Here is a 25,772-nt window from a genome sequence, read left to right on the forward strand (position 1 = left end):
AGATGGGGGTATATTTTTCAAAGGCTAATTTCAGAAGCCTGGCTCAGCCACGGCTCCCTGTGAGGTTAAAAGCAGAGAGAGCGCACTCTGAGGGCAAGATAGAGCAGAAATCTCTCTCGCTGCTGAACTCTCAGGGATCCCTGGGAGGTTGCATAGCAGCCTGTGGCTGAGGGTTAGCCTTGGAGAATATTTACCCTTTCCCCTGAGCCTTTATGTCAAGAGAAGATATGCTCCAGCATGACCAGAAATGAAGGCAGAAGCAGTTAATCAGGTCTGTTGTCTTTTAAATCCCATGGAGGCGGCCTGCAGGACCCGCTTGGTGCTTCTCCCCCTCTGTGCTGAGCCTTCCCCTGCCCAGGTCTGTTTCTGGCTGAAGGTAGCTCTTCTGCCAGAGCTGTGAATATGGCATGGATGCAGGCAGGGTTCTTGGAGGATACGTTTCGTTAAGCTCTCTTCTCAGTTTGATCTGATTTATCTTACGTAATGTAGTGATCTGACTGTCTTTCTTAAAAAAAATTAAATAATCCGAACTTGTATTTTAACTGTTATGAATCTTCTGCTGCTGAGCAGTTTCAGTGATGCTGGGCGGGAAACAGTTGTGCCAGCATAGAAAACACAGTCAAGAATTGGATTTCAAATGCTTTCACCTCTACAACCAAGGTGATCAAGTTAGGGAGGCGAGGCTTGGCTCGCTCAGCGTTCATCCCCATGGTCCAGGCAGGTGTCAGGTAGTTCATGGGGTGGTCTGCTCCTGTGGCCTGATCAGGAGTTCGTTGGTGTCCGCCCGAATCGTTTGGTAGTGACCCGTGCTGTGCTGCTCTATTCTTGGTGCCCTGAGGCTTTCCCCCGGGGGACATCTGTGCCTGCCGTGTGAGCACGAGGTGCTCCCAAGAGAGGCGGTGGCTGCGGTGGGGTCCCTACCGCCTCAGCAAATCATATGGGTAGGAGAAGGGGTGACCGATTTGTAGTCATTTTGGGCCCTGACTTCACACTGAAGACTGCTGGAAGCAGGCAGGCGCTTTCTCCTGTGCGCACATGCTGAGATTGGATTTGCACAGATCATTGCACGCACAGATTGACTGCACTGTGAGTTTGTGGTAATGCCAGTGAGATGGTGATAATGGTGGGGACGAGATGCTGTACTGCTGTCCTGTCACTGCGATGAACTGTGCAGCCCACGCAGCCGAGGCATTAGGCTGCAACCCTATAAATGTAGCATGACTGCTGAAGTATTTTCCTTTTAATTCTATACTTCTAGTTCCTCAGAGTCTTTTCTAGGCTGACCTTTCACAGGCTTTGTCTTTTGTAAGGCCATAAACCTGTCTGCTTGTCACTGATCCCTAAGCAATGTAATACTTGGTCAAATCAAACCTACCTTTAGAAGTATAGTAGTGAGGTGGGGGCTCTGAATTTGTGTATGTGTGCACATATTTCTAGCTATTGAAAATTTGAATTCAATGTCATGTTAAAGATGTTGAAGCTGTTCTTCCTGATTTTATAAGAAAGCATCAAGCCTTGAAACTTCTTTGTCTTTTAAGTATCTGGAATTTTACCTGAGTGGGCAGTGCTAATGGTGAGAAAGAGATGGATGGTTTGGTAGGAGTAAGTACCCAGAGGGAAAAGGATGCATGAAATTTCTTAAGTCCCTGATCCTTCATAAGGTGATTTTTTTTTTTTTTTTTTTTTTTAAAGCGGAAACCTGGAGATCTGGGCATGGCCTGATGGCTATGACTATTATGACTATCAAGTGAACATGCAACCAACACGGTTGCAAATTTGTACCTGTGATTATGGGGAGAAACAGCTGCTTTTGTCATCCTCACTCCCTGCTAAATTTGTGGATGATTTCCAATCAGATGTCTGCAATGCAGATGGCTAAATTATGCAAGAGAATCTGCAGCTGTTGTAGTTTATGCTCTCCTACACCGGTGAAAGAACTGTGAGCTGCCTCATGTCAAACCTTAGAGCTATTCTACATGATGCATAAGAAACCTTTGCGTGTTAAAGACTTCCATGGCAGAAGAGAATACATTTGTGTTCTCGCATTGGTGCTAAGACAGCTGGGACTTGTGTGTATCCTTGCCCTGGCTCCAAGGATTGTGTCTCCCCATCATGTACACATGTACATACTCTTACTTTTATATACACAGGTGTATGTTCAAGTTAACAACAGGGGATGCATAAGGGCTGGCTGTTCTGCTCTGTTGAGAGGTCACTGTTCCTCTGGGGTTAGGAATGGAGAAACCAAAGGTGTATCCCCAGGTGTTAATCGTTTAGACAGAAAAGGTACATCTGAATTTTTTGAGATTTTTTTTTTCCCCTCTTCTTGAAGTTGTCTGTAAATCTTCTATGATTGTAGTCTGAACTGCAAGGGACCTACTTGCTGAAAGAAGGATATGCTTTGTGCTTCAAATTTGTTTTTTCCTCAGGCTAATTGAGGTATTTTTGGTATGCAGCTATAGATGGTTGTAGAGCTGGCATGATACAATAAATAGCTGGTACATGATAACAGTACTCAAGCAGTCTGTCAATGGCAGAAATGTAATGATTCTTTAAAATCTTTATTTGCCATTTAATTTATCTCTAGGGTTCCTCACGTCAGAAACTCCTTGTCCACAACCACCTGGATGTTGGCTTTTATCTCTTGCTTGTCACGTACACTTCAGATCCTCAGACAATGTTGTCTTGAAATGAGAGGACATGACCAAAAGCATGGTGTTTATTTATATCGCTATAATAACCTGAAAGAAGCAAACAGTGAATGACAGAGAGAAAGAGATTTATGTTCTGTGGATAGCACTAAGACAGCATATGCAGGAGCTTAGTTGGAGCTGCTTGACTGGTTTTCTGCCGGTCTTCTGCAGGCAAAACTTGGTTTTAACAGTAGAAGTGTTTGCATTAGTTCACTTCTAAAAACCTTTGGAGCAACTGTGCTCTGTATTGTGAGCCTTTGCCATGGTGCCAAACAGGCTGCTGTAAATAAATATAGATATTTACTTGGAAAAAAAGTTGCTTGGCACATTTCTTAACCTTCCCTTTGTCCTTGCGCTGTTCGCCCTTGCACGTTAGCATCACCTTTGCCTTTGCACTTGCATACGGTCACACTCTGGGAAGGACAAAGAGCTGCGCAAGTGTTGTCCTCTGCCCCGCAGTGGGATTCTGGAGGGAAGTGACTTGTCTGCGCTGGGGCAATGTGGAGACCTTTGATTGCTGTCGCTCCAGGGGTACAGCTGATCTGATCTGTGTGACAGTGACTGCACTGAAGGAAGGAGCTGTTTATTTGCCTGGCTGCACAGTGCAAATAAGAAGATTGATTATTAAATAAGCGGGGAAACCAGAATCCTTGTTTCATTTAGACATATGTTTTAAAAATGGTTAGCAAGGGCCTGTCTTGTACCAGATGTCCTAGCACTGATTTTTGTAAGCTTTGACTTCGTTTTCCTGTCTTGTAACATTCCTCCTTTATACTTCTTACTCCATGTGCTCTTTTCCATTTGAGCCCTGGCCCTTGGAGCCTGGGGCTCCTTTTGTGCAAGAGGAGCAAGATGAGGTGTTGAGACGTCAAAGGAGTTGTCCAGAACTGTTCAGCAGAGCCAGGCACTGAACCCCGAGTGGTTTCTGCTGCCAGATGGAGAGTAACTCTGTCTTGCACCTGCAGAGGGGAGCTACTTGTCTTCTCTGAGAAAAGACTGAGGCTGTGGGAGTCCTCTTGTGTAGACACCTACAAGTCCCTTGGGTGTTTCCACCAGCCATGACCCAGAGAGGCTCAGAGGATGTCAGTGCTTGGAGTAGACTGCGGGGCATCCTTGTGTTGACTGTGACCTTTCTCTTCTTACCTGGGATTGAACGAGTCACTTCCCTTGCTTAGTCTTTTAGTTTTAATGTCGGTATACACTTGACATGCCAGTGCATCTTCTGAGAGCACATCTATCACAGATGCCCACTACAGACCTGCGGGCTTCCTTCCACTGTCCCAGCAGACCTTATGCAGCACATTGGAGCATCTGGGCTAAGGGCCTGTAGGGTTGTTGTTATTTTCCCATTCATTTTATGAACAGAAAACGTCTAAAACTAGAGGAGCTTAGCGCAGAGGGATACAGCTGCTGCTGAACAACCTAATGTAGCAGTCAAAGGAGAGGCAGTGACCTTGGAATTCATTTAAATGACTTTTTCATTGGCCTTGAGAATTTAATGGCAATCCTCACGGGATTATTGAAAGGTAGGATAAATAATCATAGGAGAGATTAATTTATTTGTAGCGTGTAGTTCTGACTTCTAATTCATATCTCCCCTTTTCAGCAATGGTAGGTGGAAGCAGGCTGTAGCACGCAACAGCAAAATTCTAGAAAGATGGCCAGAGAAGCATTTTTTATCACGGGAGAAGCTCTAAAGATTCGTTGTCCCTCTTTCAGATTCAGATGTGGTGGCTTTTTTTCCAGGCTGGCATATTGTGCTGTCCTCTGTCAGGGGTAGAACAAGCATTGCATGATAAAGATTTGAGGACTTCAGTTTGCATTTAAGTGCCTTTAAAGACCTGATCCTGCTTCCCCTTTATTTTAAGCATGAGCGAGTTAGCTTTGTGGCAGTCAGTAGTGCTGTGTCTGTGTGATGTTCATGAAAGAACTCGGAACAGTGACATTTCATAGTCTGGATAACTTTCTCCAAAATATTACTTACATGAATTTCAGATGCTTTGGACTGTTTTTTATTTCCTGGGCAAAGTCTGCCTAGCTTGTTTGGGGTTTTTTTTGTGTTGGTTTTTTTTTTTTCTGCATGGGTTTGTGAAAACTCAGGTGGTTTGATGCTTTTGGTTGATCAGATCTAATATTAATGATTTTGGAATATAGCGTAGATTGTGTGGATACTGTATCAAGAGCACGGTGTGAAGCTTGCTCTGGCTGGAGGACATGCTGTGTAAAGCCCACCAAGGTGAAGTTAGCCCTGCAAAAAAGTAATTTTTTTTGTATAAATTTGAGCTAGCTAATTCAGAGAGGTTCCCAGGTATCTGAGCTGGGACTCGAGATGCCCTTTGTTTAGAAGTGAGGAGGAGCACGCAAAATGAATAAAGTTCCCTGCTCCTAAAAGGAGAAATAAATCAACTCGGGCAGGTGTCAAAGGGAACTGTCAGCCCCTTCCGTAAAGCCATATGCCTGCAAGTTTTCTGTGGGTGGCAAATAAATCACTTTGCCAGCCTCTTTCGTGCTCTTAACCAAGACAAGCAGTGCTGAGACAGTAACTCTTCCTCAGCCTTTTCCAGCTTCTTCCTGAATTCACCTCTAAAGCTGTCGCATCAGGTTCCCAGCTTGGTGGCATGTGCTCCCACCACTGTGTAAAATCACAGCAAAGCTTCCTCCTCTGGCTGAAATCCCCTTGTTCTGCTGCTCCTACCACATTAAAGCATTATTTTTTTTCCTCAAAAGAAGGACTTGGGGCTTTTTAATGCTGTGGTTGCTGTGCAGATGATTAAGTGGTATGGACCTTAGCTGGTGTTTGAACTGGAGTTTGGTCTGGGATCAACCGGTTGCGTATTTGCTGTAATTCTCAGGTGGGTTTTACAGTCTTGATTTAAATGTATCCACCCTGTTCTATAAACGTGCCCTGAAAGTGTTTCATGGTGTGCTGAGGTGGCTGGAGCTCTGCTGAAGTCCCCGTTTGCTGTGGTGAAGTTACACCTGGATGTCCTATCACTTCTTGGTTGTGAACGCTCTTTGACGCGTGCTGTATAGAACGTGGTCGGTTGAGTTCAGGCTTAGGTTTGCATCTGCTGGCCTCAGCAGTCATCCCATTGGTGGGATTCAAAGCAGCACTGAGGTTCAGAGTCCTTGGTTTATTTTCTTTTAGAGACTGGTGTAAAAGTAGCTCCAACCCTGTTGCCCATACACCTCAGAAATGGCTTTTGCTGAAGCTGCATTGAGACAGATTTCTAGCTGTATTTTCTGATGCGACTTTCAAAAGCTCAGCAAAGTCTGGCCTTTCAAGTGCCCGTTCCAGCAATAACAGCTGAAGAAAGTAAAGCTGGCTGCTGCTGCAAACAAGAGGAGAAAGTGCGGCAAGGGATTGCGCTGAGATTACATTGCACAGGGGCAGGCGAGTGCAGGGCGTCTGGGTCGTGCCGCGGCCCTTATTACAGCCCTCCGCGCCTCCGGTCTGCGTGCAGGAGCTGGCCCTCGCCTTGCCCGAGCGTCAGTCTCGGCCACTCGCTCCGACCCTTTGCTCTCACCCTGCAGGGTCTCCAGTTGTGCTGGTCCCCTGGGGGCAATAGCAGGGGCTGTGCGGGGCGAGGGCATCGCGCTGCGCCGCAGGTGCTGAAGCATAGCTTGATGTCACGGCGGGAACCTCACCTGGTCCTGAAAATTCAGCTTGCCTGGAAGCAATTGCACTGGCTGAAAGCAGTTTAATTGACACCCAAATAATTTATTTTAAATCTGCTTTTCTCGCTTACGCATTCATTTTATTTTATTGTCATGTCAGCACTTAGCAGTGAAGTAATGGCAGATCTCTGGAGAACTTTGCACGAGCGAGAAAGCACCATTATCTCAGGTTTACAGGCCCTGCTTATGTTAAGAACATATGTGGTGGTGTAATTACACTGATGTGATTAAATCAGTGCAAATCCTTGCTAGAGGGACATGCTGCACCACTGTAAAACGGGGCTTGTTATCAGTGCAGTTTAATTCAAATTACATTACTCAATTAAGCTGTGCTAGTATAAGCCTCCGCTTAAAGTCAGGAAGTCACGTGAGGGCCTGTGTTGTTTCTTTTTAAAGCAGATAAAGATTTGGAAACTGAAATGGGTGAGGCTGTGCCTCTCCTGAGAGCAGGGTAGAAGCGATGGGCTTGACAAATACTGTGTTTATAGTACTTTCTGGGAGGAAAGAGGTGTGGATGTGAATTCAGGGGTTTTATTATTATTTTTATAGTAGATTAAATTTTTTGTTTAAGCCATAGTGACCACTTTGGAAAAGACCCTACATCATACTAAGGCTTCACAAATAAATTAAGTAAAATGCTTACTAAATTCTAGTAAAACTCTACCACATGGTTTTAGATTTTGATAATGGCTAGATGGGTCAATGAATAACCATGGCATCTACAACCTAATTGTTTGGTTTTGGGTTTGGTTTTGGTTTTGTTTTTTTTTTTTTTGGCAGGGTGTGGGCACTGTAAGAAAATGAAGCCAGAATATGAGAAGGCTGCAGAGTTTCTCCATGTAGCCAGTGATGTAAGCTAATTTCCTTTATTATATCCTTCAAATAATCAGTAATAAATAACTGGAGTAATAAAAGTGACTTTTCTCCCTACACCAAATTCAGCTGTTCTCATCCTCCCACAGGACCCTTCAAAATGTGCTTCCAAAGTACAGTCTCATCGCTAATGCATGAGCCCTGCCAAAGTCTTAGAAAGAACATTCTGTCTTGAATGAAAACAAAATCGAAAAATGTTTATGTATTCTGCTGTGGGCCTTATACATAATATGATCAAATCCAAAATGGATTTTTTTTTTCTCTTTCTTAAAGGCATTGAATGTGAAGAAACATAGGCTTTTATTTATGAATTAGATTTGGAAAAAAACAAAGGGGCTTGATCCCTCTTTGAAATACCCTGGTTTTATGGTTGCATCACTCCATTAGCTGCTTCTTAAGTGCTCCATCAGCATGGCTGGAGAAGAGAGATCCAATAATATAAGTATTAGTGTTATTGATTCAGTCTCACACTGTGTACTCCATGCAAGAAGAGAAGTAGGATTAGTCTCCCCCATACTTCAAGCATCTTCAGTAGAGACATCTAGAGTCCCTTTGTAGTTGTTGGAGAAGAAGGAGGAGATGAGAAAAACAAAGGTCAGACGAATCACGCTCTAGAAGCATCTATTCTCCTGTGACTGTAAAGGTGGTCCATGTAAAGTGCCCTCAAGTTACAGAAAGATGAATTTGCCTTGAAATAAACTTGTCTTTAACAATGCTTGTTTCTTCTGGGAGAAATTGGGATCTGTGGGAGGAAATGCCATTCCTGGGAACAGCTCTTAAGCATTATAAAGTGAGTTATATACAGGGAATCCTGTCAGAAATGGGAGGAGAACCAGTAACACTCTGGTTATGCTTAGTCCATAAGATGTCCCTTCCTGGTTTTGCATCAGTCCTCTGTGTCTTTGTGTGTGTCTGTGCTGAGTACCTGAGAAAGTGAAGACGCCTAGATCACGAGTGATTGCCCCCAAGTCCACTGTTTCCTGCCAAAGGGGTGAGTGTATGTTGCTGGAATTTACAGTTAGTGGTTTCTTTTTTAGAGTCCAGGTGTCCTTGCAGCAGTCGATGCTACCGTCAACAAGGCGCTGGCAGAAAGATTCCACATCTCAGGGTTTCCTACTTTGAAGTATTTTAAGGATGGAGAGGAGAAATACACTCTGCCACACCTCAGAACAAAGAAGAAGATCATCGACTGGCTGCTAAAGTAAGTTTTGAGGGTCTGAGATAGTATTTGGGTTCCTGGCTACTGGCTCCTGGAGACTGCTTTGGTGAGGAAGTAAATCTTAAACCTAGCTTTGCCAACTGCCTAAATCCATTGCTAACAAAAACAAACTGAATTCCAGTATTCAAAGCCATACAAACATGTATGTTAATTATGGCCTCTAATACACCAAATCCTTTATTTGCTGTGGGGGTTTTCATAGTTGTCCTGATAATTCTTTCCCAAAATAAATATTTTTCAAGTACACCCTAAGCCTCTCACTGGAAAAGGAATAGCAATGGCTCTGAAAAATAAACAGAACATTTGTTGTTCCCTCTTTATACTAAGCAGCATCTTTCACTGCTAGTAACTGAATTTCTGCAGTTGTACTTTTCTCTTTCCAGCATTTCAGAGCCAACGCCTAGAATACCAGCTACATGGGGCTGAAGGAAAGCCAGCGAGACCAACAAAACCCGCACCTTTGTCTGCACTAACAAACTTTTCTTGGGTGGTGTGCTAAAATATGCAGAATTAAGTTTGATGTACTATGAAAATAATTTCATATCAGAGAAGTAAATTGCTGGTACGATTCTCTTTATAAGTATTCCAGAATAAAATATGCATTTCCTTTAGATACTGTAAGCCTAATGTATTTTCTGCATTATTCAATGGAGGAAAAACTGCCAGTGTTTTGTGAAGTTTTAAAATCATTTAACCATTAAGTGTAGTTGGCTTGAGGAATGTAATCTTAATTTTTCCCCTCTTACTTGGTGGGGGGAGAGAGGTTGTATGTGGGGGGGTTTTTTTGGTTGTCTTGTCTCTTCTCTAAGTGCTTCAAATCAGGTAATAGATATGCTCTGGCAGCATCTTTGTAGCATGTTGGGAAGTTTTATCCATATTTTACATTTAGACACAGTACTCCCTTTCAGCCTCCTTGCATACTCAGGCTCCAGGCTGCTGTGTCAGTATTGGATGTTAAGTTACTGTCCTAGTTTCACTGGTTTGCTGGAGTATTTTGAGGGCTACATAATTTATATTGAGTTAAAGAGTCAGGTTGATGCTGTCTGTACGTATTGGCAGGTGAGTAAGCAATGAGGAAGAGGGAAGGGCTGTTAATCCCTTCTGGATCCTGCTGTGCCTCTGGAATACTTTTGTCTGCAGCCTCAGGTAGTCAGCAACACAGGGGAAACCTAGACAACTTGTCTCCTGCTCTTGACTGCTGGATGTTCTCCCAACTAGAGAGGCAGTAGAGCAAGATCCTTGTTTGCTGACCAGGGATAAAATTGTCACAGCTGCACTGAAGTTGGTGGAAATAGGGATGCATCTGGGGTGCAGGCTGGAGATAAAAGTACAGCTTGTGTAAACCTATCCCAATGAGTGGTTTAGTCACAGCAATGCAGGTTTCAGCTCTGGTCCCTCTGCGGTGACTGTAGTCTGTGCTGCCACGCTGGGTTGTTACCAGTATCTGGGTAGCTTATTTCAGGTCAGCATGGGAAAGTCTGTGTGAGATAAAGTCACACCTCTGACTGTAACTGTAATCAATGATAGTTCACATCAACTGTGTTCCTGTGAAAATTCAGACCAGCTGCCCTAATTCTTTCACTAACAACTGGCAAATCAGTATCGATGGAAATATGATGGATGTCCACCAAATGACCTTGAGTAGGACTTCAAAAAATTGAGGTTTTTTTCCACTTGCTTTTTATGTACCTGATACAATTTAAAATGGTGTCATTCAAAGTGACAGGAAAGTCTGAAAAGCTAATTTATTACCAAGGCGACATATGAAGGTCTTTATACCATGGCACCATTCTGATGATTTTATATAAGTAATCACTATTTAAGATACAGCAGGAATGAATTTAATGAGTCTGAGAGAAGACTGTGAGCTGGTGAATAGCAGAAGTTTTGTGAGAGGCTCTCTAGATGTGCAGGATTGCTCTGATCTAGTCAGTATGTGCAGTCATAATTGAAACCTGACATTCTCTTTATCAAGGTAAAATATTCCAGTTCAGTCACTCCCAGTCTTCCAAGTGGAACGGTGCTGATTATTGCATCCTGGCTTTAATATCTGAATTCAAGAGAAGGTCATGAAATTCTTTACAGAAGTTTGCGTGATAGCGATAAAGAGTACAAAAAGGATGTTTGAATGGAAGATGCTGTTCTATATTGGTTGCCTTTTGATTCCATCTGCTTGCTGTTCTTCTCAATTCATGCCTATGGATGACACAGTGATACAAGAGCAATGTTCTTTCCACCCAGATGCTGGATGCAATGTAGGAAGTCTTTATTCTGCATTCCTACTCATATGCCTGAGTACAATCACTTAAATTATATTTTTATTGAGTTACAGAAATTAACTTGGCTCTTTTTTGTTGTTATCTGGTGTTGGAAATATTGAGCAGGTTTTTCTACTGCACTGTCACCCTGAAGGATTTTTCGACAACAGTTCCCTCATGGTAGTTACGACCAGGATGTGATGCCCCTTTGCCTGCTTCCAGAAACATTTTCAAACCAGTCTCATTTCTTTTCTAGTCCTGAAGCACCACCTCCGCCTGAGCCTGCATGGGAAGAAAAACAGACTAGTGTTATCCACCTTGCTGGAGAAGACTTCAGGGAGTCCTTGAAGAAGAAGAAGCACACCCTTGTCATGTTCTATGCACCATGTGAGTGAATACCTCTCTACATGGATGGGTTTTATAAACCCTACAGTTCATGAAATCCTGAATTAATTCCTTTGCTGTCCCCAGACTTTTAAGGGGAAAGAGCTGCTTCTGAATATAACTGCATGGGACCATCACTGGCACCATCATTTGTATCTTTATAAATGGAAACAAAACAGTATACAGTGTTTATTTAAAGAGTTACCGCGTTAATGCAGACACCAAAGCAGGCAGGGGTACAAAACCAAAACAGATTTATTTTCCTCTGCTGCATTTTATGGTCCATATAACAAAATGTGATCCTTTATAGTAGCACAATGGACAGGGAGAGCCTGACTCATTAGTGCAGCACTTCAGTAGTGAAATCGATATAGTGGTGTAGGAGGAATCAGTCCCCAGGGGCTGAGAAAAAATTTTGATGGAATAAATTTCGTCTGTAATAAATCTACATTTAAATCTCCACTGGGAATATGGACATAGCTTCCTCCTCCCAGATTGTTTTGCGTGCACCGCACACATGCTTTCTTTTTGAAGCTCCTGAGAATATTTCTAGAAAAGTTTTGAATCAGGCCCTTTACAAATTAGACGAATGGGAGGGGCCTCTTCTGTTTTCCTGTGTTGTCCCAGAGACAGGCAGACTTGGTACAGGTTCTTAACTTTTGTGGGGTCTGTCAAGGGGAGAAGATAATCCTGGCACTTAGTATTAGGTAGTATTAACCTGATTATATAGCACCATGACTCAGCCGCCCCAGATGCAAGGAAAAATCTTCCCTATCACACAGCCAGCCCTGCAATTCATGGATAACCTTCAAATAAGCAGTTACTAACTTGTTGCCATTAAACTGAAGGTATTTTCCAGCAAGGGAGAAAAAGCTCAGGTTCTTAATGTTTAATCAGGCAGCCCCTTATTTTGCTTTTCTGTTAGAGAATTAAACATGAATGCTTTTGGGCTCCCATGAAGCCCTGCTGGATGTGGAATGTGGGAGAAGGGAGGGGTGCAATTCAGAAGGGAGATTTCTGGAAGGTTGTAAAAGAAAAGGAAAAGGCACTTAATCCCTTCTGAACTCCAGTTCCCACCACCTATTGACTAAAAATTGCCCATGTGCCAGGAATTTCCAATTCATGGACCTCAACTGGTTAAGAGCAAGCCGTAACAGTAAAATCAAATGATTGCAGATGAAATGGTAGGGTTTAGAAGTTTGCCATCTCTTGAGTTCTCTCTACCTGATGAGTGACTTTCTGTGGAAGAGAGTCAGTTCTCTTTTGGTTTTTACCTGCGTCTTTTTAAGGCACTTAAATTCTTGGGTTTTTTTAAGGCCATGTTTAAAACAAAGACACTATCTGCAACGAGTACGTACATCTCTGGATTGAAAGCATGAAACTTGCCTGATGGGCTAATTATGATACAGTTATTTGCAGATTGACTTCTACCCTTACACCAGGAGGGGTGAATAAAGATCAGCCTAGACCTGTCTGTATGAACGGGCTGTATAAGCAAGGCTTTCATGATGTAACTTTTGGGTCCTTTAAGGCTGCCCTTCAGACACGTTCTTCTTGCGCTGTTCAGGATACAGTGCTGCATGAGACCTCCTATATACAGGACAGAGAGGAGTTAACTGGAACCACTTCTGGCCTTCCCGTGGCTCCTAAGATGGTCAGCGTTGCTATTGTGTTGTCAGTATGTGGGTCATGCACAGTTTCTGATTTGTCAGATTTGTTCTCTAAACGTGGAAGTGTCTGTGCAAAGGAGAAAGCAGGCGCACGGAGGGATTGCAACGAGCCTGCCCTTTGTTGGGTGCAGGGGAAAGTAGCAGATGAGTATGTTAAATCTCTGGTTTCTGTGAAACAATCATTAATGCAATAGAACGGTACAAATCATTCTATTTTTCAGTGTTTCTGCAGTGATAATGTGCCTCCTGCTAAATTTGATAGATTAGCTTTTGTTTACCATTTTCTCAATCTTGAGACCTCTTGGAGCTTATATTGCCAATTAGTCTTAACTTGCTTATTTTAGTGCAGAAGGAACACGGATAAAATTGCCAGGCCCCATTATCTCAAATAATTTTCTTTTCCTATTCAGATCCACATCTTAGGTCAGTGCAGACTCACAGTATGTTACTCCATTCACTTTTGACTCTATGACAGTGTTTGTTACACTTACACATATGCTGAGATATTTTAAGATTGGGGGGGTGTGTATACATGCATATATATAAAAAGTATGTTTATATATAAATATTTATGCTAAGAAATGTATCTCTCATCTGTCATTAGAATTTAAAGCAGAAAGTTGAATATTCTGACCTTTGTAAAGCTTTTGGCTAGAGTGACAAACCTTTAGGCAAAGGCCACAGATATATATCTTACATGCAAATTAAAATCGTATCCGGTTTTTCTGTGGCAGCTTCCAGTCCAAATTACTTAATATGTATAGGAGAACCATCAATCTCCTGCTATGCCGATAACTCTGGACTGAGCTGAGCAGTGCTTTAATGGTCCTGAACAGTGCTTCACAGTGATTTAGCTCCGGAAGAGAAGACTGCTACATCCACATGGAAAAGATGGAGAACTCATTACTCCATCACCCTGAATGTAGGTGAAGCATAAAGGTTATTCCTGGTGCCTGTGGAATATTTTAAGGACTGAGAATCAGAATCAAAACTCTTGAAATTACTGGGAAAAAAATCCACTCTTGTGGACTTGACACCCACAGAGAGTGATGCTCTTGATTTCACATTCCCATTCCTCTCCAGTTGCATCTCTGTGCGCTGTAATGACTGATTTGGGGCAGGAGGCAGCAGTAGGGGCAGGTTCCCCAGTACTGACTTGGGGCAGAAGTGCCAACTGCAGAAAAGCTAATGCTACTTGTGCTGATGACTGCCTTGGGCCTGCTCTTCGTTTGGGTCCATTGGGTAGGTCTGTATCCTCTGTGGCCACCACGCCACGCAGGCTCGTGGTGCGGGCTGGCACTTGTTGGTGTTTTTCAGGGCTAGCACTTGGAGCAGGCTGCTGGCATCTGTGCTGCACACCGCCTGGCCTGGCTCTTCTCTGGACCCTTGTGGGGCTCTTGTGGTCCTAAGATGTAATCATCATCCCACTCCCTTATCTCCGAGTTCAAAATGCCTAAAATAAGAGGAGGACAATGATACAGTCTGCTAAAGTGAAGCATGATGCCACAGGTGTGTGTTGTGTCCCAGGGACTGCCATGAGGGGTTTGAGGAGCATTTGAAAGCAGTAAGCTTATTGCATCAGCATTTGAGAGGCATTTTGGGAGGGTTTATAGGATCTGTGTCTGTATTATCTCCATAGACCACTCCTTGGAGTGCTGGATACCATCAACTACTTCAGGTTTCCTTTTGTAACTGCTTGGCTTTGTCCAGAAATGGGGAGAGGAGACTACTAGTCTGAGTATGGTTTGGTGTACACACATAGCCTGGTATGTGGGTGATCAGGATTTGGGGGGCTGTGGGCCAGATTGGGAAGTGAGCCAAATGGACAAGAATAGATCCAGCCCAGCCCAGTTAGACTGCAGCGCTTAACCAGCTATGGCCAGAAGTGCACTAGCTGCATGTCTGTGGTCTATCTTGTTTCAAGACTCACAGCATTAAATGCCTAGCATTCTGGACTGATCAGTTTGCATCAGTGCCTCTTATGGGATCAGCTCACTGACTTTTCTTTCTTCTTTCTCTTATGTCCTCACTGTTTGTTCATATAGCTTATCTGAATGTGTTTTATCTGCATTTTTACTTTTATGTGCTCTCTCCACTCCATTATCCCAGCTAATTGAGATTTGACGTTGCCAATGCATTAAATTTTAACCTCTTCCTACTGTAGCGCTGAAAACCGTGCAAAATAGAAGCAGTTGATTGTGATTAGTTGTCAGAATCACAAAGGTCAACAAAGTTCCAGTAAGTAACATGTCTTCTCAGTTGGAGATGTTTTTGCTGCATTACTCAAACTGAATTAAGGGAAAAAAAAAAAAAGTGATTGAAGCCAGGTGAGCATTTTTCAATGAAATAGGGAGATGCAGATAGTTCTTCAGGAGTGTACTGTGTTTTTAACCCAAACTTCTGTCTGGAGTGGCCCTTGGAGTCCTACATGGAATTTCTTGTTGAGCCAATGCAAAGACCCCTACCAAATTAATGACCATCACATTCTCTAACTAAAACTCACATGGTTCCCTCTTCTGCCTTGTTCGTCCCTAGGATTTAATATGTCTTTTTGATGTCATAATTTGGTGATGTGACTGTCCAGTTTTAGCTATTCTTGGGTGATGCTCCCTCAAACTTATGCTAGGTCTTTTGTGCTCTTGTAGAAACAATTCAGAGCTGGCGACACAGACTCCATAGATGGGCATCCTTGACTGCATTAGGCAGAGCATCACCAGCAGGTCAAGGGGGCTGATCCCCTCTACTCAGCACTGGTGAGACACAATTGGATTGCTCTGTCCAGTTCTGGGCTCGCCAGTACAGAAAGAATATTGGCATACTGGAGTGAAGCCAGTGAAGGTCTGTGGTGGTAATTAAGGGTCTGGAGCATCTGACATATGAGGAGTGACTGAGAGAGCTGGGACTGTTCAGCCTGGAGGCGAGAAGGGTCAGGAGAATCTTACCAGTGTGCGTAAGTGCCTAATGCGGGGGGTAAAGAACACAGAGCCAGACTCTTCTCTGCAGTGCCCTGGGACAGGACAAGAGGCAATGGGCACAAATTGAAACGCAGGTTCTGTTTAACCCTCTTAAACAGAAGAGGGTTTTTTTACTGTGGGGCTGGTTGAACACTGGAACAGGTTAACCAGAGAGGGTGTGGAGTCTCCATCCTTGGAGATACTAAAAACCTAACTGGACGCAGTGCTGGGCAACCTGCTTGAATTGACCTGGTTTTGAGCAGGAGACTTGGAGCAGATGATCTCCAGAAGTGCCTTCCAACCACAGCAATGCTGTGTTTCTAAGAATAGTAACACTGGAGTTTGTAATACACAGTGGTTTTTTGTTCTGCTTTGGCGGTTGTTTTTGTTTTGTTGGTTTTGGTTTGGGTTTTGGGTTATTTTACCCTTCCCATCGAGTTCTGGTTTTCTTATAAAAGGAGAGGCTTAATAACAGCCCCTACTAATTCTTGCATAGAAACAGCAGCTATCCACTTGTGGCTCATAAGAATGAGACCAACACATGAAAACACATTTGTATCATTTTTTCATCGAGATTGCTGCCTGCAAAGAGACTACAGATGAATCAACTGCGCCAGAAACAGGAATTATATATAATAGACCAGTCATTAACAGGCCCAAATAACGGGGGGCGGGGGCATTTGCTTTTTAGGTCAGTCACTTTTACTGGAAGGGCTCGGCACTGAGCACATTCATTCAGTTCCTGCTTTTGTAAAAACACAGGTAATAAGTGTTCTTAGAAAATACTTTCAGTGGCAATGAGAAATAATAGGGGGAAAATGCTCCCTTTTAATGGTTCGTAAGGGTGGCAGCTGCCAATGTTATTAACTTGCCAAATGGCTTCAATTTGTGGGACTCAACAGGGTTTGCAGAATGGGTATTTTTAATAAATACTTTGCTGGGAGCTGATTTCCGGTTCTCTGTTCAGCAGTGAAACTTTCACTTTGCTGGAAATTATTTTTGTCAGCTGGAAGAGGTTATTTTCTGGTGAAGCCTGACCCACAGGGGTTACCCAAAGAACACCCAGAAATAAAACAAACTGAGGATGATTTTAATGAGGTATTTTTGTATTGAGTAAGTGGCTGTACTGCGATGAGAGGATGTGCAATTAAGAGACATCAGCCTCCTTAGCTCTTCACTTAAATTTTTTGTAGGGTTTTTCTTTCAGACCTGGTAGAAGTGAAATGGGGGTGCTTAATCTGCTGCGCCTGATAAAATCACAGAGGACTTCGGGATGGTGTTTGAGCCGTTAAAAAGCTCTGTGTTGTTCTAAAATGTTAGTGGGAGATGGTACCTGGATATTGTTCTGATACAAAACAAAGAGAATTCTTTGGCTTCCAAGTCAAGCAGGAATCTTGATATCATTGCTGTCTGATGGGTCATCTCCTGGCCATCAGTAAGAAATCAGATAGGGGTTTCTTCAGCAGTAAGAAATCAGACAGGGATCACGTTTTTTCAGTTCTGACTAAATCAGTCCTGCCCATCCCTGTGTGTCTCATCAGCAGTGCAGAAAATGCTGAGAGCTAAAGCAAACTTGCATTAATTTTACCCACAGGCTTTGTTCAAAATATTAATCATTCCATATCCTGGTATGCTCCTTCTCTGTCTTTTCACAATAAAAACTGCCCAGTTTCTTCTGTCCAAGTCACGCATTGAGGAATATACAATGACAAAAAAGCACTTAGTTGAAAGTCCTTGCCAGAGTGGGTTGCACTGTGTGCAGGGTGGGTGCAGACTGTGTTTTGGCTATTGACGCTAACAGCCAGGAGGGCCAGTATGCTCATCTAGGCCTGCTAGCTTGCCTGTGGGACCCAGGCTGTCATCAAAAAGCTGCTCTTAAAGTGGTAATGTTTCCTTTCCTTCTGTCTCATTTTTTTAAGTAAGCTGGGACAAAGCTGGTTGCATCGTTATCTCAGCCTTTGCATAGGAAGGTTCGGTGGGAAAATGCAATGTTCTGGCTAAGCGGGACTGCTGTAACAAAACACGGCAATTTTGACTGTGAGGCTTCAGCCAGTGGCCACTGGGCATGAGATGACCACTCTCAGTCTCAGTGCTGAGCAGACCTGTGTGGTATAGTTCTGTATGAAGGATGCACAGAGGGGGCTAAAATACTCAACAGTTGAGTTAATGGGTCCAGATGCACCGAGCAAAGCAGCAGCACAGATTAATTCAGTGTCCCATGATGGCCTCGGATTGGCTCCCACCAAGAGGTTTTCCATCGCTTGGAAGCACATCTTGTTAAGTTTTCATTAGGAGGCTGTATCAAAGAGCCTGAACAAAATGTGCGTGTTTGTAAATGAAGCTTAAGCTATCAAAAAATTATTAAAAACATGCTGAACAGAAAGAATCCGTTTCTAGGCAAAAACCCTTGCAGGAAGGATTTTCTGGTTGTTGACTGAGGCAGAAGCGAGGTCTGGACCCTCTGATAATGAGGCTTTAAATCCTGCGTGGGCTGGCACTGCAGAATTTTGATATGTTAGCTCTGCCACTAACTGGTTTCTCTCCTGCATTAGTGGTGCTCTTGCTACAGGCTTGCATTAGCGAGATGCATTCCTGTCGGTGTAAATAGTGCTGATGCCACAGAGCCCATTAACAGGCTGGGTTTGATAAAGGATGAATTTATAGAGTGGTCTCTGCAATCAGGCTGGCAGAACTGCTCTTAGCCCCAGTGTTTGTGTCGAGGATATTAATTAGCACTGAGAGAACAGGTTTAACTGCTTTCAACTTAGAAGTTGAGGCACTTCACAGGACTGCAGGTAGCCATGATGGAGGTGCTCAGAGTTGGCTGTTGTGGAGCTGTGGCATTAAACTAGAATTTGTCAGGGTGATCCAGCTCCTCTTGTTTTGTAAAACAAATTCCACGCTTTAAATCTGTTGTAACCCTAAAATGTTACAGCTGCTTGAATTGGTGCGAAGAATATTACCTGTACATAACCAGTTCAGGCTTGTGAGAAGTGGAAGGGGAGGGAGCAGTGCCTGCCCTTGCCCCGTGAAATTCTCTCCTCGCAGACACACAGCTGTGTTGGTGCAATGTCACGTAAAGTCTGTGTGGGGTACATTAGGAGACATTTGACTATGAATATGCCACCCACCCTTATGCACTGTCATCAACCCCATTTCCAATAAGACAGATGCTCTTTCTGGTGATGCAACATTATCGTAACAGGGGCTGCTTTTGAGCCTCACTTAACACAGGTGTAATTCAATGGTGCCTCCCCCAATGCCCTGCTGGACCTCTGCTAACTCAGAGCAGTTTATCTTCTGATTACCACTTGCATCTGCTGGTGTGTTAGATGGCAAAATGATTTTGTTTGCTGTTTGATTATGTTTGCCGTTAACCAAGGCTGATGCTGACTTGGTTAACTGCTGTTACCAGCTTCGTTTGTGCCACATGGGCCAGTGACACGGTTTATCTGAAAAATCCAGGTCTGCTGGAACTGACACTTAAGTTTTGTTCTGGATGTAACTATTGCTCTTTAACCCTTTCTGTCCAGAGATGGCTTGCTGTACAGCTTTCCATCTTAAAGGATTGCTTGTTGCCGAATGCTCAGTGCTGTCATGTAATTTGTAGTTCACTGCAGTTGGTCATATCCTTGCCTTTTGTAGTGGATAAAACAGTCCAGGAGTTCTGCACTGAGTCTTTCTCCTCTTCTCACCTTTGCAATTTGGCCTGTTCTGATGACTTTATTGTGATGACTCTGTTGCTGCTATTGCAATTGTTCATGTCTAAGGCTGTGGTTTCAAAAGATTTGGGTTTTGTATCCCTCATCTCCTCTGTATACCCCTGAAGTGCTACAGAATAAGAGTTCAGATGGCTTGGAATAAAGCGCAACAAAATGCAACAGCAGGCTGTGAAATTGGTAGTAGGTTGCCTGTTGTTGTTACAAGTAGCAAGGCAAGCCCTGGTTGACCTGATGCTTAACTGAAAACCTCATGACCTTTTTCAAATCAAAGGACAAATCCCCCTTCTTTCAATTACTATTATCTCGTGTCTTGGAAATATGATTATGCTATGTGTCAGGTCATGTCATAAAATGAGCTTTGGTTCCAGATATTCAATTAAAAGGCCCTCCAATTCTCTACTGGTAGAACAAAAGCGAATTAACCTTTCAGTAACATCCCCAAATGCCTTTCTCAAATCTGCCTGTGGATTCAGCAACTTCTGTAGCGTCACGAACTGCGTTGGTTTAAGCAGTATACCCATTTATAGCTCTTATCTGTGCAATTACTGTCTGTGGCCTGTCTTGCCTTGATTGACCAAGTAATATTCTTGTTTTAATTCTAGTTAATCACTTGGAACTCTTGAAGTGGAAACAGGCTTTGCTTTACTCTGTGGTCTACAAGCTCCGGGGTTTGCTTTGATAGCTGTGCAATGTGCTGCTTTCACTTGCTTAGAATTGCAGTCATTTAAAAACCAATAACGGAGGGCAGTATCTGCCCCTGTTATTTAGACAGTGATGATTTCAAGCAGAGATGGGAGAATCGGAAAGTCATTCCCTGCTCTTCACTTTGCATGCTGAGGGCAACATCCTGCCACGTGCTAAGCCCTCTGAGGCCGCAATGGTTTTGCAGTTGAATGAATGGAGTCAGCACCTTACAGCCCTCTCCCTGTCAAGCAGAACTGTGAACCCTGAGAGTCACTTAACCTCTTCCTGACTCCATTTAACCTTGGGTGTAATGACAGAGGGGAATAATCACATCTGTCTCTCTTAGGGGCAATTTGAAGCGTAATTAATTGATAATAGTTAAAGCATTTGCGGATACCCATTGAGAAGTACTAAAGGAAGCTGAGTGCTGAAGGGGGAGCAGAGCCCTTCCTCATGCTGAGGATAGAGCACAGACAGCACAAATGCCACGGTCTCGCAAATCACTGGGCTTTCAGATCTCCTCTAAGGAGTTGGCCAGGACTTTGCTATGAAAATACTGACAGTTTAAGTTAGTGTATCTGATATGGAAACAGTCTACAACATTAAAATGTATGCATGTTTAAACTATCTCTTTGAAAAATCTCATGTAAAATATATGCACACCACTTTGTTACTTTACTTATGAGATTTTATTATGTACAAGGTGCTAAAAGCACACACAGAAACAACATGGGTGGGGTTATATACATCGTTATGTATTAATGGTGGGCAAGAAGTATAAGGCAGTGCTTTCTGAAGTCAAAATGCCTGATCTGCACTGGTGTAGAGTCATTTTAGTTGGGATGTTCAGGTTAGGGTCAGCAGGGGCTGTCATCCGCACCTGACCTGTGGGGCAGTGCTGGCACGCCGCACCTCCCGGCCGCTCGGAAGGCGGTGATACAAGGACAGCAAAACCATATCATCTCTGTAGCAGTTTCAGCTCAGCGATGCGAGTCAGGGACTGGCTGCAGTCTGATCAGGTGGAGAACCACTGCATGAAAGCAACTTTTTTAGAAAACCATTTCATTTCAGACTAGAAATCACTAGCGATTGGGAATGTGAATTTCCTGTCTGAATATGACTAGCTTCAGCACGCAGCCAGCTCTGGAGGTTACTTAGCCTTTGGCACCCAGCTTGAATAGCTCGTCATAATGAAAACTAGACTGGCTTTTTTTGATTTCTATCACTTCTTAATCTTTGGATTTAAGCTATTGACGCACTGAGCTTCCTGACTCCCTTTGCCACCAAATGCACCTTCCAGTCCTGTTATTTTTCTTATGGGTTTTCTGAGCCCCCTCCGGTTTGAACTCATTCTTGATTTGTGGACCCAGAACTGCAAACAGCATTTTGGAAGTGCCAGGCATAGAGGCCCTCTCCACACCTACTTAATATTTTCATTTATATATTCACTGAAGTTCCTTTTGACAACTCCATCATTTTCCTTCAAAGCTATATTGCTAGTATTGTTTGGATTTCTTTTGCTTCTAATACATTTAAAGCCCCTTATATACTTAAAATATCATTATTACCTCTGCTGACTGTAGTTACTGCTTTGATGTCCATTTGCTTCCTTTATCTATTTTGTACAAATTGTTAGCTTTTGATTTATATTCATTAAAAACAGCTTCACCTTTCTTCTATGTGCTATGCTAATACAGCTTCCACTCTTCTAAGGAAACTGAATTAACCTTGTACTGTTCAGCTGTAGAGAGGTTATATTATATCACTGGGCTTTGTAGTTTCAAATTAAACAATGCATGAAGTAACTTAAAGGACATTTTTCATATTTAAGCAAGTAGAAACCTGTGTTTTTTGGAAAGAGAACTTGATTACTTTAGGCAATTTGAAAATTTCAAACAATTTTATTTTAAATGTATTGTCCAACAGGGTGCATCTGTTTCATGCACTACTCTGGAGACATCTTTATAATTGCAATCTGGTCCTAATACTTTTGTACATTGAAGTTTTAAGAACCTCTAAGTTCTTCTTTTGACTTGCTGTCATCTCTAAACAATGCACTTGGTTAAAAAAAGAAACCCTGTCCAATGAAAAATTCTCCATTTTGAACGTAATAAAGATATGTAGGTTATTCACTTGATTGTTCTATTGCTTTGAAATCCTCTTTGCATTCCTTCTGCATCCCATGGGACCCTGCAATTATGGGAAATGTTTACAATTCTGAATACAGGATATCATTTCTGTGGATTTATTGAATTGCTACCACAACACGTGCTTGATTACTCTTATGTTTGGGGCAATGTGTACTTGGTTTTTAGTATCAGTTTTGTGTCTTTCTTACCTTACCTGACAAATGGGTTTGTATCGTTTTTTCCTCAGTCTGCTTTTTGTTTAAAAAAAAAAAAAAAAAAGTTTGTAAGGTGATGTGAGCATTTAGTAACTTTTCCTATTTCCCCATGCGATACCTTTCTTTTACATCATGTATACAAATGTTTTGTAGCATCATGCATGAAACCACATCCAGCTCAATCCTACAGTTCTTTATTTCTTCAGAGTCCTCAAACCAGTCTTTCTGTGAGAAGGAAGCCAGCTTCCACGCTGGCCTCTCCAACACCTTTCTGTGCCCAAATCAACGCTGACTCATTGGTTCTTTCCTCAAAGACACCCAGGGGAGATCCTGTACTGTGCGGTTGCTCCTGCTGTCAGTAAATTCAGTCCACAGAAAATAAGCTGGGCAATATATATTTTCCATCACTTCATCTCTCAAAAGACCCACTAGCTTTCATTTAAATGTCTCTCTAATTAGAGGAGATTTAATCTGACTCCCTCTCCCCGTCAGTGATAATGGGTCTGAATCAAGCCTGCTTGCTTGCCTACTTGGTTTCCTTTGTCTGCTGTTCATCAGCCATTCCTCTTGAATTTTTACCCACAGAAACCATATTTTTCATGTACTGGATCAGTTGAGAACTGCTTGGGTTTTAGGGTGAGGAATGTGATGGTGCCCACTGTGACTGTGCTGCAGTGTGCCTTCCCAGCCCTTACCAACTTCACAGCATGAATGGTGAAAAAAAAACCTGTAGAAAATACTGAGTTCATGTAAAATTTTAAATTTGTAGTGTGAAGGCAAAGAGAAATTGGAACCCCTTCATTGTAGGTGTTCTCATATGGATCCACAGACCTGTGGTTTAAGCAGGCAGCCCTCATCTGCTGGCAGGCTTCAGTGGTCAGGTAGAGCAGATACCACCATGGACTGCATGTTGGGGGGGGCTTCTAAAATGCAAAGTTTTGAGGACAGAGAGGTGAGAACATCTGGCCAGAGATGTAATAAAGCTGTATCGTTTGCTGTTTGGGAACAGAGAATGGCCTTAACACATGCTACTGCATGTGCATTAGATGTCAAGCTCTCTTGCTTCCCTGCCAGGCGATGCAAGTGTGTTTCTGCATTAGGAAATTAAGTTAGCTCAAGATTTGCAGAAGTGATTAGAGGTTTTGAGTGCCAGTGCTGAGGTCCTGTGGAAAGGCTGGATGTTCCAGGAGCAGATTTCTTTCAGATTTCTCAAGTCAGGCACAGGAAATTACTGTTCAGTTCACATCTGCTGTTAACCCTGTCGAGATCAAATTTGACAATGATGTAAAAGCAAAGGAAGAAAATTGGTAAAGCAAAGCCCTGGACCTATGTTAGAAGGCTCTGCTCCCAGAAGTGCTACTTCCAATGCTGCTCAATTGAAAGTCCACCTCTTGGCCTTGTAGAAAGCCTGTGTGCCTACCATAGCACCCAAATTATTCAACTAAAATGAAATGGAATGAATCTTCCCACTTCTTTAGTCCGTAGTAACTTACTGTCTTATAAATACTGGTGAGAAGGGGCAGGACATTTTGATTCTTGACACCTTACCCACACCTTCAGATGGCACCAGTTTAATCTCTTTCCATTGCAGCCCATCTGGAAAATCCTTTGTAAGAAGCCTGCACACTTCCTATCTTCATGTACAGTGCTCAGTACATTTCCTTTCTTTGCACTTCAAATCTGGAAGATAGTGTTAACACTTAAAATAAACGTGTGATAGTGGGTGTGAAGAGGGAATGGGGAGAACAAGTTTTCCGTCTGTCAAAATGAAGACATCAACCTCTGCTTTTATTTTTTTTGGCATGTGTGCTTTAAATAGAATGACTGGGTTGGGTGACTTCCAAGTGTTTGCTGCATTTGGCAATCCTTCTAAGTTGTAACAGATGAAGTTCTGCTATTCCATATGATGTGCTCCTTCCCCCTTTTTTGGTGACTCCTTGAAACTCCTTGGGAATTCAGCATAGCATTCACATCTGTTCCATGGATGGATGTCCAAGGCTAACAAAATGCCTACTGGACTTTGAGTCAGCTGTGCCAAAAGCCATATGGTTGTGTTTTAGTTTTGCAAGCATAGTGCAGTAAAGAAAGGATGTTGGGCCAAGAGAGAAGTGAGGGGAGGAGGGATGGAGCTTCACATCGGTAAATGAAGGTAACTTTTTATTATTTGGTATTAGAGTGGGAAGATGAGAAGATCAGAGAGAAGAGGAAACAAAAGCTGTGAGCATAGGTTCCTTTATCAGTTGTTTTGAATTACATGGCGCGCCTTTCCTCTGTGTGGTGGTGTTGACCACAACCTCAAACCATATTTGGTTTTGCCTGCCTTTTCCAAAATGCCGTAACAGTCTAGATAATCAGACGCTTCCTTTTGGCCTTACAAGATGGGCATCTTTGCTGAGAACCACGCTCAAAGCTCTTCTTGATGCCACCTGTTGAACACCGTGCAGCAGCATGTGCAGTGGTGACTCACTAGGGTGGAAGGGACTTTAAGCAGCTGCTGATGCTTCTCTGAGCAGTCACCAGCTGAACAGCCACTTGGGCTGTTTTCTTACCAGTTATCTGTTGGCCCCTGTAAAATGGCAGATTGCATTTTTAATAGCTATAGGACTTTTCTGTCTGAAAGAATATGCTTGTTATTTGTTGAATCACATTCTGGTTTTCTTGAAAAGCATGACTTATAGAGAGCTCTTATGTGCTGCAACTTTAGTGGGGGCTTAGAGGGAGGCTTTATCAAATACTCCATTCTCTGTAGAACCAGCACCCGCAAGATGGGAAGAACATCAACTGATGTATCATAAAGGTGTTAGAGGGGAATAAGAAGACATGAAGTCTTGTGTTTCTCTTGAAATATCTTTTATTGAGGGTTTGAAGTTGCTGTTTGGTGAAATCTACATTTCAAGCTCAGGATCAAAAGTAGAAAGGGGAACCTGAAAGGTTTAAGTTTTTAGGAACCTTTATGGTTTATTGTAACAGTTGGAAGTGTTTTCCAGTAAACTACAGCATGTAAGCATGTAGACTAGAACAAGTGTTCTTGCTTTAGGGGTGCCTGATCTTTCTCGGTTTTTTGTCCCTGGAATTCTTTTTAGATGTTGTCACCAGTTCTGATGTATTTGTGTAGAGCAGTGTTAATAAGTCAACCAAGGCAGTCACCCCACAGTACAGGAAATTATCCAAGATGTGTTGAGAGGCAGGCTTGACCCGAAAGCTTTTCAGTATCGGGAGATAGGACAGGCAAGTGGTGAGAGAGAAAATGGGTCACCGAAGTAGACTGATGGACGTGGGAGCAGCCTGGAACC

General features: G+C 42.9%; 1 protein-coding gene across 3 annotated transcripts in view; it reads left to right on the forward strand.

Moving 5' to 3' along the window:
* PDIA5 (protein disulfide isomerase family A member 5) overlaps window positions 1–25,772 on the forward strand; it is a 103,127-nt gene that overhangs the window by 62,881 nt on the left and 14,474 nt on the right. For all 3 annotated transcript variants that reach the window (XM_049804079.1, XM_049804076.1, XM_049804077.1), the window contains exons 12-14: window positions 7,152–7,222; window positions 8,282–8,445; window positions 10,978–11,108. In XM_049804079.1, the coding sequence (XP_049660036.1) occupies window positions 7,152–7,222; window positions 8,282–8,445; window positions 10,978–11,108 (366 nt within the window). The remainder of the gene's footprint in view (window positions 1–7,151; window positions 7,223–8,281; window positions 8,446–10,977; window positions 11,109–25,772) is intronic.

The sequence above is a fragment of the Accipiter gentilis genome, chromosome 1 (genome assembly GCF_929443795.1).
Source record: "Accipiter gentilis chromosome 1, bAccGen1.1, whole genome shotgun sequence".
Classification (NCBI taxonomy): Eukaryota; Metazoa; Chordata; class Aves; order Accipitriformes; family Accipitridae; genus Astur; species Astur gentilis.